Source organism: Diuraphis noxia, unplaced genomic scaffold, assembly GCF_037042655.1.
Source record: "Diuraphis noxia isolate RWA-SAM2 unplaced genomic scaffold, SU_Dnox_SAM2 contig0002, whole genome shotgun sequence".
In the NCBI taxonomy this organism is placed as follows: domain Eukaryota; kingdom Metazoa; phylum Arthropoda; class Insecta; order Hemiptera; family Aphididae; genus Diuraphis; species Diuraphis noxia.
In genome coordinates this window covers 36442462-36460908 of record NW_028301712.1, presented here as the reverse complement: position 1 = coordinate 36460908, position 18447 = coordinate 36442462, and the positions used below count along the sequence as shown (strand labels likewise).

Here is an 18447-nt window from a genome sequence, read left to right as displayed (position 1 = left end):
ATTAAACGTAAAAAAAGGCGACGGAAAAGGGCGTAAAAGCAGAAAAATCGAGTAAAAAGTCGAAAAAATGAGCGTAAAACGTTTCGAAAAATCTAAAACACGATATCTGTGACTGATGAGTGATACGATAACCGAAAAATCGTGATAGCTCGGCCGCCGCCGCGAGGAAGTAACGCGATTGGCCGGTCTTAAGAAACCCATGGAAGAAAAACGTAATTCTTCCATGGGTTGCTTAGAGCGATATATATAGGGATTCACGTTTTATATATATAGATACATTTGCGTTATATTATGTTTCGTATTTTGGTCACCCACCTCGAGACTAGTGATGCGAGTCAGAGTAGTTGACTACATAATTCGTATGAACTATTCTGGCGCAACATTTGGTAGCAGAGCGTGGTTTCTTTATTTATTTAATTAGCGTTCTGGTTTCGAGTATTCAATCAACGAGTGACCCTTTCTGTTATTCACAATTCAGCGATTACTGCTAACTATAATTTCGATTTCAAATAATTTATTCAAGTCGACATTAGTGTCGCATTCGTCATTTCAAATTATTGTTTGTCTAATTAATATTTATTATTATTCTCTGGGTTTATTATTATTATTTTTGTGTATTTATATATAACAGCGCGCATTTAAATAGGTTATACCTGGATCGTGATAGGTACCTAATTTGTCCCGTTAGTTATTGTCTCCTTGTCTTCGGTCGATTGTTGCCAATTTTCTCCGTTGATTTCGCGTCATATTCAGACAACAGTCAACATGGTCGAGACAGCAGAAGATAAAGAAATAAAACGCGTCAGACGTCTTGCCACTAGAGCTGACACAAAGCGCACTATCGCCGTAAAAAAAATCCGATCAATTGACAGTCTCGCTAAACGCGCGAAAAATGATCCTAGTCTTATGGATGAACTGCATATAGCGGCTGCGACGTTGGATGATTTATGGGCACAATTCGAAGCGGCGGACAATGATGTGTTAGACAGTTTATTGGAAATAAATGCCGAAAGCGAATATTCAGCCGAGTTGCCAGCCGAAGTGCTTTCTATTATCAATACAATTACGGCAGTCGCCATGCAGGGCAATTACGATAATATTAAGATTGCTAAGCGCGGTCTGGGTGGACAAAATCATGCCAGCGATGCAGCAGTTAAACCAACATCTAGACTACCTGAAATCCCGTTACCGTCGTTCCATGGTGATTTTAATTATTGGCCCACGTTCCGCGATCGGTTCTCCGCGCTTGTTGGCGATAGGACCGACATACCGAAAATCGATAAAATGCAACATTTGATCGGATGTTTGCAGGGTGCTGCAGCGGACGCCATACGCAATATAACCGTGTCCAATGACAATTACGACCTCGCGTGGTCCACGTTATCGTCGCGTTTTCATCGCCCGCGATTAGTCGCGCATGCATTGATCGACAAGTTACTCAACGCACCGGTGTCTTCGCAAGAAACGTTGTTCGATCTCAATAATTTTGTATCGCTCTTTTCCGAGAATATTGCGTTATTAAATGCATTGAACATCAGGGACCTCGGATCATTCATAGTGTTCTCCATGGCTTTTCGGTGTCTCCCGGCATCCACACGAAAATTATTCGAGTCGTCCGCCCCTCCGGAGTTTCCGACTGTGACTGACTTGCTGAATTTTGTACAGTCCCGTGTAGCGATTTTGGAGATTGCCGGAGATCATCAGAAAAGGCCCAATAATCGACTACAGTCTACATCACATAGCAACGCGTTCGTCAAGAAGGTTCCGTTCAAACCAACCACTACATCGTTAGTCGTTTCGAAGCCATCGAGCTCCAAGAGTGACTCCTGTCCGAACTGCCGTGAAAGGCATACTATTACTGATTGTCGAAAATTCGCGTCGTTGTCGGTCGAGGACCGCAACAAATGGGCTCGTGACAACCGCGTGTGCTACGCGTGTTTATCGACCAATCATTGGGCCAACAAGTGTCATTCAAAACTTCGCTGTGCAACATGTTCAAAGAAACACCATACGCTGCTTCATGGGTTTTCAACACGACGCCAGTCAGAGAGCGCTCCGTCTAGCGACGATGCGCCCTTCTGTGCTGCATCAACGACATACAGGAAGGACGATTCATCAGCCGTGCTATTGGGCACCGCTCTCATTCATATTCGTGACCATTGTGGCACCTGGCAGACGGTCCGTGCCATCGTCGATTCAGCATCCCAAATAAGTGCCATAACTGTGTCCTGTGTTACTCGTTTAGGACTACGGCTGACAAACTGGACAGCACCGATCACTGGCCTATCCGGTGCAACAGTTGCTGATGTCCGAGGTATGGTCGATTGTGTCGTCCAACCAAGATTTGCTACGGAGCCACAATTGCAAACAAAGGCGTGGGTAATGCCGTCGATCACGTCCAACATGCCACGTCGATCTCTAGACACCAGCGTCAAGGATCGATTCGCGAACCTGGCCCTTGCAGATCCGACGTTTAATATTGCTTCTCCCGTTGACATGTTATTGGGTGCCGACTTGTTCGCGCAAATAATGGACGGCCGGAAAGTGATTGTAGCTGCCGATCTGCCCACAGCGTTCAGCTCTATTTTCGGATGGATTCTGATCGGGCCGGTGCTCCAAACTTATGTCGAGTGTCACGCATCGCTCCCTGTGTCATTAACCGTCTCAATTCAAGATTTAATCGAGAATTTTTGGCGTGCTGAGGAACCCGCGATGCCGCCGCCTTCGTTCACGGATGATGGCCATTGTGAAGAAGTATTTGTAGCGGAACACAAGCGACTGCCGTCTGGACGATTCGCCGTGCCATTACCGACGCGCACAGCCTTGTCTTCGCTAAGTTTTCCAGGTTCCCGTGAACACGCGATCAAACGCTATGAAAATCTCGAGAAACGACTGTCGAAGGACTCCAAACTACGAGAGTTATATTCCAATTTCATGTCCGAATACTTATCACTAGGTCATATGTCGGTGGCAAAAACACCCGGGACATACTTCATACCGCACCACGCCGTATATCGACCTGCAGATGGCGACAACAAGATCCGCGTCGTATTTGACGCGTCTGCGAAGGGATCTCGAAGTTTGTCATTAAACGAATGTCTATTGCAGGGCCCCAAATTACAACAAGACATCGTCGATGTACTGACCCGTTTTCGTGTACCAAAGATAGTTTTTACGGCAGATATATGTAAAATGTACCGCCAAATATTGGTCCTACCGGAGTACCGTACACTCCAGCACGTGTTTTGGCGGTCGTCTCCGTTCGAAAAACTCGTTGAGTATGAACTTGATACAGTGACATACGGGACAAACTGTGCCCCATTTCTAGCACTTCGCGTCCTTAAGGCAATCGCCGTTAATGATTGCACTGATTATGACGACGTTCGTGACGCGTTGCTAAACCAGACATACGTCGATGATGTGTGTGCTGGCGCTGATTCCATTACCGATGTTTTAAAATTCCAATCCAGCCTAATTTCAATTCTGAATCGTGCGGGGCTAGAATTAAAAAAATGGTCCAGTAACGAACCCGACGTGTTAACCGCCGTGCCTGCCGACCATTGTGTAAATTATCCACATTCGTTTGACGCCGCAGATGACAGCGGTATAAAAGTACTCGGCCTTCAATGGCATCCGACCAACGATTCGTTTTCGTGTGCCCTTCGTCCTAATTTGTTGCCGATCATTTGCACGAAAAGAGGATTGCTGTCCATGATCGCGAGGATTTACGATCCTTTAGGACTGTTTGCACCCGCAATCTTTCACGGGAAATGCATTATGCAGCGCACATGGTCGGCGAAGGCATCATGGGATGACCCCCTTCCGGATGACATCTCGCGGGATTGGGAATCGTTTGTATCAGACCTGCCATCCCTTAACGACCTGAAGGTACCTCGTCATTTCAATTCCCGTCGTGGATCGCCGTGTCAACTATTGGGATTTTGCGATGCCTCACAGCACGGTTACGCTGCAGTTTTATACATAAAGATGTTAGACCATGATTCTGATTCTAGCAACATTTTTCTCGTCGGGACAAAAACGAAGCTGGCGCCGATAAAACCCTTGTCGATTCCGCGGTTGGAGCTGAACGCCGCGTTATTGCTATCTCGATGGATGAGTCGAATACGGGCAACCCTTAAATCGTATTTAAACATCGTCGATTTGTACGCATGGAGTGATTCAGCCATCGTATTGTCTTGGTTGAAAAATCCACATACGTCATTTAAGGTATACGTTTCCAATCGCGTCCATCAAATCATTACTCTAATGCCTGACTGTCGATGGCTCCACATAAAGTCGGAAGAAAACCCCGCAGATTGTGCCTCGCGCGGCGTCTTACCTTCGGTGTTATCTAGTCTATCGCTATATTGGCAAGGTCCTCGGTTCCTCCACGATGACGCGGCGAGCTGGGACGTGACTGTACCGTCGATCCCGATACCCGAACTACCTGAGACGCGGCCTGTAGCTCTAGTGCTCAGCACTGAACAGCCATCAGAATGGTATGACAGTTTCTCATCATATGACCGGCTGGTCCGCGTAGTTGCCTACATTTATCGTTTTCTTCAAGCATGTAAGAAACACCCTCGGCCTGCCATTGGGGCACTACAGCGCACCGAACTCGATGACTCCATCAGCAAGCTGGTCATCATGTCTCAACGATGTTTCTATAAAACTTTAGCACACGAACTATTGACGTCAGCACGTGTGTCATCGAAACACCTATCACGACTACGTCCGTTCCTAGACCCATCTGGGGTGATTCGCGTTGGTGGGCGATTGCGCCATTCACATTTAAATTATGGTAGTAAACACCCCATGTTATTAGCGAAACAATCGCATTTGTCGTTGTTAATATGCCGCCGATGGCATAAAATTACGTGTCATGCTGGTCCGCGAATAATGACGGCCCTTATATCGCGTGATTTCTGGATTGTGTCAATCAAATCTGTGTTACACACCGTCACACGCGCATGTCCGGTCTGCGTGCGTTTTGATGCGAAACCGCCGCAACCTATAATGGCAGATTTGCCAGCCGCACGAGTTCAGCAAAGTAGGCCGTTCGCGAGGGTAGGGGTTGATTATGCCGGCCCACTTCAAATGCGTGAAGTGCAACTTCGAAAATCTCGAGTATATAAAGTGTGGATCGCCGTCTTTGTATGTTTGTCGGTTAAAGCTGTCCATTTAGAAGTGGTTACAGGGCTGTCCACTGAAGCATTCCTTGCCGCCTTTGACCGGTTTGTTGCGCGACGAGGCTTACCGTCAGAAATATATTCGGACTGCGGCACGAACTTTGTTGGCGCGGACAAGCAACTTCAGTTACTGATCAACAGTCCAGACGGTCAACGCACCATTTCTCAAGCGCGCACATCGTGTCAATGGCATTTTAACCCCCCAAGTGCACCGCATTTCGGTGGCCTATGGGAGGCAGCGGTCCGGTCAACGAAACGATTGTTGATCCGTACCATGGGTACCCATGTACTCACGTACGAGGAATTCACTACCTTACTTACGCGTGTTGAGGCAGTACTCAATTCGAGACCATTGACCCCATTAACCACGGACCCCGCTGACCTTGAATATTTGTCTCCTGGACATTTCCTAATCGGGCAACCGTTGTTGGCTGTACCTCCCCGAGTATCGTTTGAGTCACGCGTCAGTTTAACTCAACGTTGGAAGCTTCTTGACCAATGCCATCAGGCATTCTGGCGACGTTGGTCAACCGAATATCTGACGTCGCTTCAAGGGAGATCGAAATGGACTACTGAAGCACCCAACGTCAAGGTCAACGACATGGTAGTTATAATCGATAACCAATCTCCACCACTGGAATGGCGTCTCGGACGTATCCTTGAACTGTTACCTGGCAACGACGGTGTTGTACGTGTCGTACGGGTGTTGACGTGCAACGGCCATATCACTCGACCGGTGGCTAAAGTAGTGGTATTACCCACCCACTAGCGTTTCGAATTCTTAACAACCTCACAAAATTGATCGTTGATTGAATGCTTATCCCCAAAACATAGCTTCCAGTTCTAATTTTTATATATTCTCAAATAAACTACCACTTATCAATTATTCAATCACTAGCTACTCTGACTTCATATCTAATGTGTGGGCACCATATGTGTCATTGGTTTTAACATTTATGTATCTTCATTCGATTATTGTGTATTATTTGTAATTTTATATTCAACATGTTCCTTTTCCTTTTGTAAAATGAAATGATAATTAGTATCACTCCGGTCATGCATCATCTCAAGACGTCGCTGCAGCCCATTCAATCCAATCCGTTCGATTTCTATGGGAGCCTGAGCCTCCCATGGGGGGGAGGATGTTTGAGCCGCAATTTCGTGCCCGACGATTTGCACCGACGGCAATACAGAGTCCAGAGTCCAGCCAGATTACTACAGGTTTTGACGATCTTTATCAACTATCGTCGTCGTAATCGCAGCTTGGACGGTCGCGGCGCGTAATAATATACGCACCAGCCAGTCTACGAGAAACTTCTCGTCTCGCCTCTCGCGACCGGTGCGTGCTGTATTGTATTGTTGTGCACGAATGCCTACGCCGGTCTGCTCTACGCGTCGTCCTGTTCGGACGGATTTTGGCGTCTTCGATCGTCGTGGGTGCGCCATTACGGGTTCGTTGTCGTTGTGTCGGTGACTTGTCCGTTACCTCCATTGTTTTGGGCCCCCTTGTGACGGGCGTAAGTGTCGGCGCTGATCGCGCGGCCGTTCGGTGTTCGCGTAACCACATTAATTGTGCAAATTGACGACACCGTCGTGTGTCATTACGTCGTGTGTCGGTTTTGGCGGCGTGAACGCCCGTTCCGTACCACATTGTTTGTGGGGAACCCACTACCGCGACCGAACTATTGTTTCGATTGTCAGGTGCGGGTTGCCGTGTTGTTTTGCTGACGCGGACGAGCGTCGGGTGGTTAACGCGGGATTCCCCGTTGAAGTTTGGAGGGCCCGTCGTTTCACGTCGCCGTCGTGGGAACATTGTAATATTCGTGTCAAACGGTTCCAGGAGGCAGCACTGCAGTCCATGCCAGTGACCGTCCAGTCCACTTCATCGTCTTACCGGGTGATCGACTATTATCATTTCCATTATCATTTCTACTATCAATTTATATTATCGTATTTTAATTATTGTTTTGTTTACATATTGATCGATTGATCATATTATTTATTTGTGTTATATATTATTACCAATTTTGGGCGCCCGTATTTATCATTGTATTTTATAGGTATTTATATATTGTCCAATAGACTCACATTATTATACTATACATTTGCGTTATATTATGTTTCGTATTTTGGTCACCCACCTCGAGACTAGTGATGCGAGTCAGAGTAGTTGACTACATAATTCGTATGAACTATTCTGGCGCAACAGGTACTACTAAATTCAAAAATGTATAAAACCATTGATGTCTGATGAACATCGTCCATAAAACATTGTAAAATAACGTTATAAATTTATAATAGTTATTATTTATAGTACCTACCAGGGGTGTATTGGAGCGTATACGGCGCGCGGCGTATACTTATAACAATATTTATAAAGAAATTCGTATACGTGAAAAAAATATTCATTTTATAGGTATACGGTGGGTAAATGTTGAGTATAGGGTGAACGGTGACAAATAGAAAAGGATATACTATTATACTAATTGTTTTTGAAAATTTAAAATTGGATTTTTAAATTTTGTGGTTTAAAATCAAATATAATATTTCACAATTTAATATTGCTTATCAACTATCAAGTCGTATACAGTATGCCGTATGCAGTATGCACTATGCAGTGTTGTATACAGTAACTCGTATAATCTAAGATTGTGGTTATTGTTATGGCTGTTATTGATAGAACTATTTACATTCTACAACCGCCGAGGTTACCCGTGGCCGAACGGCGAACGCTCGAGAAACATATACAATGTTATTATAAATAGACTATAGTGCTGAATAATAATAATATGTATACATTGAATATGACAATATTTACAAATGATACGTATGATAACAGCAAATCTAGTATATTCTGTATTCGTTTAGTGTTATATTTCATTTTAATTTATTATAAACTAACCGTACGTAACTACGTAAGGTAAAATGTCTCAAGTTAATAAACGTCCTGCAGCAGTATCGATAACTGATTATTTTCAGTGTTCTACAGCCGAGTGTGAAAGAGGCTTTTTAAATAATATTCTAGCCTTTTAAATATTATTTGTAATGATCTTTGAACAAGATTAACTGTTGAACATATTTCCCAATTTATGTTTATTAAAATAAATGGACCTCTTTTACATCTTTGGAAACCAGAAATCAATGTAAAGCCATGGCTAGTGCGTCATAGATCGGCGGACGATATGAGATGCAAAAAAATATTGAAACTCAAAGTATTTGGAATATTTGAGCAATAAAAATTTTAACATATTTATGAGTTTTATATATTTTTAAATTGATGGTTGATACTGAAAATTAAGGAAGAAAAGCGATAAGTATGTTTTGTTTATAAATATATAATTTATCGAGCGGAGCGAGAACAATTTTTGGTATATTGACTAAGTATCGAGCGTAAATTATTTTTGAGATACGACATACAATTTAAAAAATATAGTGTATACTCAAGACATTATTTACCAATACCTACCTATAGCAAAATTCCAATTTTTTGTATGGTTATTACTTAGGTACTATAAGTAGGTACTTATTACTTAATTAGGCATTAGCAAGGCCCAAAAGTATGGTAAGTATAATATGTTAAACAACTAACACGAAAGTAAAATATTAGGTACTCTAGTGGCTATATATTGTGTACCAACATTTATTATGACATAGCCAAGAATTATATGGTTACATGTCGAAACATAATATTATATACACAAATTAAAATGCGATAAGATTCATGTTACAAAACATGAGCGATATTTTACTCTGCTATCGGACCGACTGCGTGATCTGTACAATGTCACGCAACGATATTATCTGTTTATCACGACACGTACATCTTCTTGTAAATAAAAAATTCGATAGTGCGCTGAATGGTATATCAGCTACACGATTTGTTTTTATGCGCGATGCCGTGTATCTTGTAGGTAAGTATCTACTATAGGTAGGTATATAAAACGATGGGCTCGTCGGAATATTGATGTAAACGACCGAATACGCTGGTCCGAGTTGTATTGCCAAAAAAATGTCGATCAAAAGGATTTCAGTCATTCTGATGGTGGCGATGACAATCGCTTCTAATACGGTACGTTTGCTCTACACGATTTCGTGTTCACGCATGTAATGTTGAATTCTCTTTTCCTGACGACATTTTACGATTTGCTGTGAACGACCGTCATCTGAGAACCAAACGGCGGTTTGAGATTTTTTACAGATCTTGTAACCGCTACAACTTACTTTTTTCAGGTCCATTGTACGCCCACATATGACGTTGGAACAGCAGATACGCCCACGCCCAATACACAGTTATCGACGACTTTGCCCGTATCGAATGCACACACTTCGCTCAATGACGAATTGTTGAATGTCCTAAAAAACTTCCACTCGTCGTTACCGGGCTCGGATCAGAAAACACCGACGTCGGTATCCGAATCAATTTTACCGCCTTTGGTAAACGATCGAATAACGATTATGCATTTTCCCGCGGCGTCAGAGCTCGGGCCTAACAACGGCACGACTCCAAATCCAATGGTTCCTGGTGTGATCCACCATCAGCGACCGTTCGGCCTTGACATGCAAATGCCTAATCGCGGCAACAGTCAGATTGCAGAACCACCGTCATCGCTCACGGTATTACAGTCACGAGGACTCGCCGGAAATCATTTTTCGTCTTCCGTTCCGCCAACGATCGCCGAAGCTGGCCCTTCGTTCGCTCCTGCACCAGACAAACAATCGTCGCCCAACGCTATTTCACCGGAATCGTCCCGTTCCACCGACCCATCCCTACTGAAAATAGAACCGGTCAGTTTCCCACACAATTTCAACCAAGAACTGGCAAAACTGTTGACCGATTTAAAAATGACTCCCTCTTCACTGCAAGAATCTGCTGCGGCCGCGATTAAAAATCAATTGCTCGCCAACGGTCCGGCCAGTCATCCAGCGGAAACCGTCCCAATAATTTCTCCTGGTTCACCCGTCTCGTTACAGCCCTCCAAAGACGTGTTACCTATTCTCGGCCCGAAACAGACACCGTTAGACGGCTGGAACCCGACTGAGCACGATTGACGTTTTTCACAACCCGATTGAGCATGGTTGGAATCAAACAATTGGAACCCAAAAAAACCCAAAAAACAACACGATTGAGCACGAAAATAGGTGCGACGTTGCCATTTTGTATCGTATAATATTAATATTAAAAAATAAAATTTGATTGCAGTACAATATTTTTCTCTTGGCAAGAATAGATTGTTGCCCAATCATTTTTTGTACAACACCATTTCAACAATTCACCATTTTTCCTGGATCCAGTAAACCTGTATCCCAATAAACCTGTACTTGAAAGCTCCAACATTTGCCAACTCTTTACCTCTCTCGGGTAAATAATTTTTATTTCATTATTTTCCATATTTTATTGTAAAATTCGCACACTACCGCACTACGAGCACGCGCGAGACAACAGAACAGACTAACTGTGACCAAGTCTTATTTACAGCATAGGTACATACAATAACAGTTAATCACAATTTAGTGCAATCGTTGTAGATAAAATTCTGTTTTCCTATGTATCCCAGTTATTTTCAACTTCCGTGGGTATGCCTACCCATCGATCGATAGTAAAATCGTTTTCGACTAATATAGTAATGTGTTAGTAATTACCTATTGGTAATATCTACTACACAACATACGTAGGTACTAGTGAAAATCTGACAACGTTGTATACAATATTTTTATTTTTTTATCGTGCTCAATCGGGTCGTCTAAAAGGTCGGCCGATAACGACCGTGCTCAATCGGGTATCACCGCCGTTAGACTATTTATTGAGTTCGCGGTCCCCGATACCCCAGTTAAAGTCCATACCCGGTTATTGTCCTCTGATTACCAATACGAATGGCCAACCATCGGCAGTTAAACCACGTCCAAACTTAGAGTTCGTAAAATATTTACTGTCTTTACCTCGGTATCAAGACGCTTTGAACGAATTGATTAAAGCTCAATCTTCAATTCAAACGTAAATCTTTAATTCAAAAGTCTTTTATATGAACAAGTTAAACATAAATTATTAGATTTATGATATTATTATTTAATCCATTGTAATATTGTATTATTCATTTATTTAATAGTTAATTGCCTTACCCTCTGGGTACAATTTAGTTATGTTATCTATAATGTTTTTAGCTAATTCAATAATTTGTTTTCGCATAGTCTATTTAATCAATAACTTGTATGTAATTTTGTTAATTTATTTCCATTTATATTTATACATAAATATAAAGAAACATAATAGTCAATACTGTTGTCCACAAAAAGAATCAGTTAACCTACTTAAATACGAATTAGTGGAATATAATGCACTTAAGTTTATTAGTAATTTTACGTCTGTAAACCGTATATTGAAAGTAAAGAGTTACCTAATTGAAAACGTCCTACTGCAGTAAGCAGTCCGAGACCAAATATTTCTTAAAACAACTTATCCAACATTATTTAGATCCATTAAAATAATTCAAAAGGATACCTTATGTATACTACAGTAAAAATCTAAATGTTTTATAAATAATTATTTTACAACATATCACATATAAATATAAAATATAATAATACATCTTTTTATTGATGTAACTACAAAATTCGCATAGAAAATAAGAACTGTTGCTTCTTACTACATTTTAAGTTATTACATTGAGTTTTGATAAAGTATGTATATTATTATTAATTACTACTTCTTACTTAACCTAAAGTAAATATTCCTATATGTTGGTTTAGCCAATGAAATCAGGTCAAAGAAATATTGCGGATAAAAATGATAAAAATCCGTTTAATGCGCGTTGTGCATATTCTACGACCGTGCGGACACCTACTTACGATATTTAACTAAATATCACGTATAGATAATTTCATAATTTACAGTACCTATACAGCGTCGATATACCTGTCGAGTTTCAAATTACCACACAAATAATAGATTAACATTATTGTTCACCTTATTTTATTTACACAGCATATCAATGTACCGAATACCAATCTGTTATTTGGTATGACTAAATTCATACATGTAATAGGTACCAGATAACCAAATAAATAAGTAATATCTACTACTAACGAGTGTATATTATATTATTATGGGCATTATGGTGTATAGCCGTTTATGACTTTACCTAATAAATTTGTTCATTCATTTTTTAAAAATAATTTTAAATAGATATACCATTCCTAGATAGATAAATATACTTTTAAAAGTATAATACTATAATATTATAAACAGGGTTCAAGACTATTATAGCACTAAAAATCACTAACATATGAGTTTATTTAATATATGACCCGATAAACTTAAAAATATGCACTAAAAATGAAAAAAAAACACTTGAAGTCATTAAGAAAAGGATTCATTTCATATAAATATATATAAAAAATGTAATTTAAATATAATTATTTATTAATGAATTTAAAAAAATAAAAATAAAATCTTTAAAAAATGGGTTTTGAATGTTCTGTAGAAAAAAAGATACAAATTTATATAATATAATATATATATATTTATTAAAAGTTTGTTGCTGTTAATAAAATGTTTACCTCTGTGATTGCAGCATTTAATCAAAAGTTGTTATTTGTTTTTAAACGTTTTCGAATTGAAAATCACTTTCATGTGCAACATTTTTGACAGATAACTACATAAATAGTATTATTAAACTCAAAACAAAATTTTATAATTAATCGTTCAATATTATAATCAGTGTATTTTGAACAATAATATACTATCCATCAATCGAAAAAAAAATCGTTAAATATACGTCAGTATAACAAAAAAAAAAGCAGAAACCTCTCAAATATGCAAAAACTCACAAAATAAGCAAAATGAAATATAAATATAAATTTAAATACAATTTCATATTAGAATTCTCTAAAGAACGTATTTGTATATCACTCTGCTCTGTTTTACATCACTTATGATCAATATACAAATGCTATAAGTTCTAAACCATGATTATAAACTTGATCATACTTATATAGGCTATAGGTATTTACTAATATAAGTTATTTCAATCATAAATGTATCACTTATGTATAAGCAAAAACACTATAATTAAATTTAAATTTGTATGCATTATATATAGTACATTTTTAATAATTATTTAATTATTCACTCACCCCATGATCTTTATTAGTGCGGATAATTGACACTCTATTATATTATATAATAAGCCGAAATAGAATAATAAAATGACATCAGAAATACCGGACAAATTAACTCACAACAATAATTAATATATCAATGTAGCTATTATAGGGTACCTAACCTATAAAAAGCATTATGTGCTATCATTATCTCATTAAAAACACTCCGTGTAAAAACATCACTAAGTAAAAAAAATCGCTTAAATTACAAAAGCTGTGATATCAAAAATTGGCTAAGTAATTTCATAATTTCATAAATTCATTAATATAAAAGTATTTATAACTGTTTGTATTTATTGTACCTTGTGAATTTATTTAGTGCAAATAATAATTTTACTTAGCTTGGCGCAGTTAATAGTCTCTACAACTAATGTCTCGATTTCTACATAAATATTCGCATCATTTTGAATATTTTTACTATACTTAAAATATAGAAAAATATAACTATTTAAATACATTCTATTCTAGTAGCCGCCAAGCTAAGTAAAATTATTTGCACTAAATAAATTCACAAGGTACAATAATAAATACAAACAGTTATAAATACTTTTATATTAATTAATTTATGAAATTACTTAGCCAATTTTTGATATCACAGCTTTTGTAATTTAAGCGATTTTTTTTACTTAGCGATGTTTTTACACGGAGTGTTTTTGATGAGATATCACTCATTTTTTAAATAACGATTTTAGATATATGTAATTCTATTCAAGTGGTGATGAAATTATGTATTTGTTTGGGAGAGGGGAGGTATATTTTTATGCTATTAGACCTCAATTGTTTTTTAGACAATTATTTACTCTGCTTTTTTTTCAACATGTTGATCTGTCGATTCATTAAAAATAATTAATTTTGCTCTTTTAAAACTCAATAGCTTTTTAGACAATTTATTCTGTATTATTTTTTCAATATTATGCTGTTTATTTACAACCAAATTGAATGCGACATTTAAGAAGAGCTACTTTACTGTCTTTGTATTTACTCGCTATTTCGCGTTTAATCTTGAGTATAATAAAATAATAATAGTTATATATTAAAACAAAACGCACAAAACACGTGGTAGACGTATACGTCAAAGCAAACGCAACTACGCAGGGCGGATCTAAGACATTAATGTACAACGGGCCAGGCGCGGATCTAGACCATATTTACGGGGTGGGGGGGGGGGTATCTTAAATAAAATTTCAGCCCAAGTCTGATAAAAACATTGTACATACCATGTAAGCCAATAGGCAAATATTATTATTTAAACAAATCCAGTTTATCAGTACAATAAAATATATAAAATAATTTGATAAGTAATATAAATGGTTTAATTAATTATGATACGTAATATATAATAAATAACAATTAATAATAAAATATAACAAATATTGAAAAATGATCACAGAACAAAATCCTTTCGTCTTTTAGATTTGGCAAATTCGTCAATTACTTCTTCACAGTGAATACTAATATTTCTATAACAATTAAGTAATGCAAGTCCATTTAAGCGCTCTTCGGATAAAACAATACATTTTATCGGCTGCCGAAAATAGATATAATAGAAATCCACCAGTCTACGGGGGGGCATGGCCCCTTGACCCCCCTAACCTACCTATACAGACTAAGCTACTGGTCAAGCGGTTGTAGCAGACGATCGATCACAGTTCCGCAATTCCGTTTTGTAGACGTTGTCGACGGTCAGCGTGTAAGACCATGTTCCGGTGTCGTCGTCGAACCTGCACGTCGGTCCCACCAATGTGGCTTCGGTGTTGAGCGGCAGTGGATCGTTGATGTGACTGTGACCTATGCCATCGACTCGGAACACTGGGAACGGTACAGCAGCCGCGAACCGCTGGAACACCAGGGCCATCAAGTGGTCGTCCGACGACGGTACATCGTTACAATTATCCGTGTGCTGCTCATTCACACCGAACGAACCAAACACCACGGCCGTAGTACCGTCGAACACTCCGGCCAGCTTCATGTGATCGAAGCTTCGTTCCAACGAGTACGGTTGGACGTGCACATCTTCCAGGAACACGATTTTCCCGTCACCCCGGAAGCTACACGGCGTGCCCAGCGAGTTCTCGATTAGCGTCAAGTTTCCACCCGCCATCTTGGACCGCAGTGACACCGCGTCCCAGAGGCCGTCGGCCGATACCAGCTGCAATTCGTACCGGACCCGGTCCGATCGGCCGGTCACCAGGGCTACCAGTGCGTCCACCGATCGCCTGTCCACCGTGCCATTGGCGATCATTTCCAACATTGTGCCGTGAATCGTCTGCCACCCGTACACCGTCTGCAGGTACACGTGCAGTGCCGTCGCATCGCTGTATCCAATCAATGTTTTCCGGGCATCCCGGATCCTCTGCTTCTGGTCCGCCGGCAACGCCTCCAAGTACGGTATCAATCGGGACGCGCCTTCGCCACCGCGTGCGCACCACACCACAGTGCTGCTGTCGACCAGCGCGTCTACTAGGTCGGCCGCCCTGAACTGGTCGGTGTTCGCGTAGAACAGGTCTGCACCGGCCTTGTATATCGAATCATCAATGTGCGCCGTCATGCCCGCGTCGCGTAAGAACCTTCTGAACACCTCCAAGTTCGACGGTTTGCCCATGGACGACGGCGCAATCACGCGCACCCGCTGCACGGTCATCCCGTCGCTGTCACTACTTCAGTTGTTTCCGATGTCAACTGCCACACCGCTCATCTTATTATTACCCGACGTATGCAGGCTCTAGCAAAAAAATAATTTTATTTATCGATTTACATATTATAATTTAGTAAAGAAAATGATCTACCAAAAACTACTTATAAATATTTTATTCAAATTTCTGGCTACCTAGTTGATCGAAGAAGAACTTTGGAACTCGATTTTTTTATATGGTTTGTTTATGTGTGTTGAAATAGCTTCTCCTTACCTTTTAAATCTATTAAACTTTAAAGTTCCTCAAAGCACAAACCAAGTCAGACACTCCATTCTTTATTCCAACTTATGTAACACCAACAATGATTTATCTAATGAACTTATCATCATAAACCAATTGAAGCGTACGTATATACTTAAAATGAAATGACAATGCAAACTCCCATTTCCGTTAAGTAAATTAGTTTCATTATTCTGTATTCTTTTATGTTGAAAATAATTAATTTGCAAATACCTAAGTATATTTATAACAAAAATGCAAAAAGGGAGTCACTCATTTAATACAATAAATAATTAAATGAAAAGTAGTATAATATATGTACAGACGAATATTCTACCGATAACTGGTAGAATGAGAATATAATTGTCGTGTATCCGATAAATTGTATTTAATATTTAATATCTAACCATAATTTATCAACAAGTGGATTTTTGATAAAGCTTTAGGACGATCAGGTAGATTACAAAAATTATGGCCGATCGCTTACGCCGCCGTTAGACACTATTCGAAATTAAGTTATTTATCAATACAAAATACAATGCTTGCCTTCAAAAATGTATTAAGTGGTATATACTCACATCACTACATATAATACGTTAATTTATATTATATTATACAAATATAATTATTATATACGGTTATGCATTTTAAAAATAATAGTTAAATCTTAAATGTTTGAACTCAATAAGTTTATTTTTTTCCCCAAACGTGGAATGTTACACCAATTTTCATGTTATATGGTACCTATATATGTGCATTGAAAATAATAGGTAATTTACTGTCTACTCAGTGGCGTATTTTGGGAGGGTGTTCTGACTTCTTACTATACTTTATTTAATACTTTATCTCCACAAGTATAGTTTCATCACGAATTCATACATTCTTTTTCGGAATAACATAGCCATGGATACTTCAGAAGCCACGAATATTGAAACTTTAAATTTACTTGCTTGTTTTTTTTTTTTCATATACATTTTTATTGGAAATTTTTAATTGATATCTGGCACCCATAAATTATTCATAATATCAGATATTTCATTTTGTGATAATGTACGGTTTATATAAAATCCTATAATATCATATACATTCATAACATTAGTAGTAATATCAGGTATAGTTTTTAAGATATGAAAGATATAGTGGTTGAATTATCTGTATTTTTAATCTAGGTAATTGTAGAAGAATGTGTTCACTTTTTGGAGGGGGTGATAATGAACATGACGCATCTTCTAATTCAATCTGAATCGGGTTGACTACGACAGTTCATAAAAGAAGAAATATATGTTTGTTTCTTTTGTGCCATTTTTACCGTTTTAAAAGCACAGTAACATTATTAAATACTTTTTAATTTTATAGTAAATTAATTAATTTAACTATTCTTTTTACATATTATAGTTCGTAGTTTCGTACGGGTCCTTAAAGACTTAAAGCTAGAAAAATAAATTACCATAATGTTGTACCTTATACTCACGTAAATGTGACGTATTTACGACGTCAACAGTCGGCAGCATTTCAGCAGAAAATAAAAGCGTACTTCGAGTGTATACTGTACACAGCAGTGCATTGAATTATATAATATTATATAGTTCAATGACACGATGTTACAGTACAGTCAGTACACTTTATATCGTTGGCCTTTGCTATAGCGATTAGTAGGCAATAATAATTGTTGTATTCGAAGAAGATAATAAGGCTATAGCCAATAATACGGCTCGCCAAAATCACGAAACGATAATACAATTCTAAGATTTACGTAGTTCACCGTTTACTGAAGTTCAAATAATATTTTGCTAATGAGAATGACTATTTGATGGAATAACAGTATACGATTAAATATACATTATTCAATTTTCAAAGCAGTTTTAAAATATTTCGTCATTAGTCAACAGTATTTTGGGATACTTCAGTAATGAATAGAACTAGAAAAAATTTGGGAGGGGTCAACCCCCGGGACACCCCCCACCTAAATACACCACTGGATGTACTCACTGATTAGTAATTGAAACTCTTAAATCGTATTGTCAAAAATAACATAAGCACAACAATAATAGTAATAATATTTTACGTCCTATGAATATGCGATCCGTGATCTCTTTTATAGTTTTATCATAAAATATTTGAAATTTTTGATCATTATTATATAATATGATATAATTGATATAAACTACTTCTAAACTTTTCAGCTGTCA

General features: G+C 38.7%; 3 protein-coding genes across 4 annotated transcripts; 2 read left to right on the top strand and 1 right to left on the bottom strand.

The window, feature by feature from the left end:
- Positions 1 to 765: 765 nt before the first annotated feature.
- Positions 766 to 5958, top strand: LOC149058400 (uncharacterized). The gene has a single exon (XM_089218369.1). The coding sequence runs from the start codon at positions 766 to 768 to the stop codon at positions 5956 to 5958; it is 5193 nt and encodes a 1730-aa protein (XP_089074495.1).
- Positions 5959 to 8643: 2685 nt separating this feature from the next.
- On the top strand, positions 8644 to 11537 carry LOC107162753 (uncharacterized). The gene is made up of 3 exons (XM_089219418.1): positions 8644 to 9258; positions 9420 to 10212; positions 10983 to 11537. The coding sequence occupies exons 1-3, from the start codon at positions 9199 to 9201 to the stop codon at positions 11183 to 11185; spliced, it is 1056 nt and encodes a 351-aa protein (XP_089075544.1). The 5' UTR covers positions 8644 to 9198; the 3' UTR covers positions 11186 to 11537.
- Positions 11538 to 14565: 3028 nt separating this feature from the next.
- On the bottom strand, positions 14566 to 17881 carry LOC107162751 (uncharacterized). Of its 2 annotated transcripts, none has more exons than XM_089221025.1 (2): positions 17730 to 17881; positions 14566 to 16068 (listed from the first exon to the last, which is right to left on the bottom strand). In XM_089221025.1, exon 2 carries the CDS (start codon positions 15985 to 15987, stop codon positions 14965 to 14967), a length of 1023 nt encoding a protein of 340 aa, XP_089077151.1. In that variant the 5' UTR covers positions 15988 to 16068; positions 17730 to 17881; the 3' UTR covers positions 14566 to 14964. The 2 variants fall into 2 exon arrangements, with proteins under 2 accessions (XP_089077151.1, XP_015365251.2); XM_015509765.2 differs by having other exon boundaries at positions 17719 to 17873.
- Between the last annotated feature and the right edge of the window lie 566 nt (positions 17882 to 18447).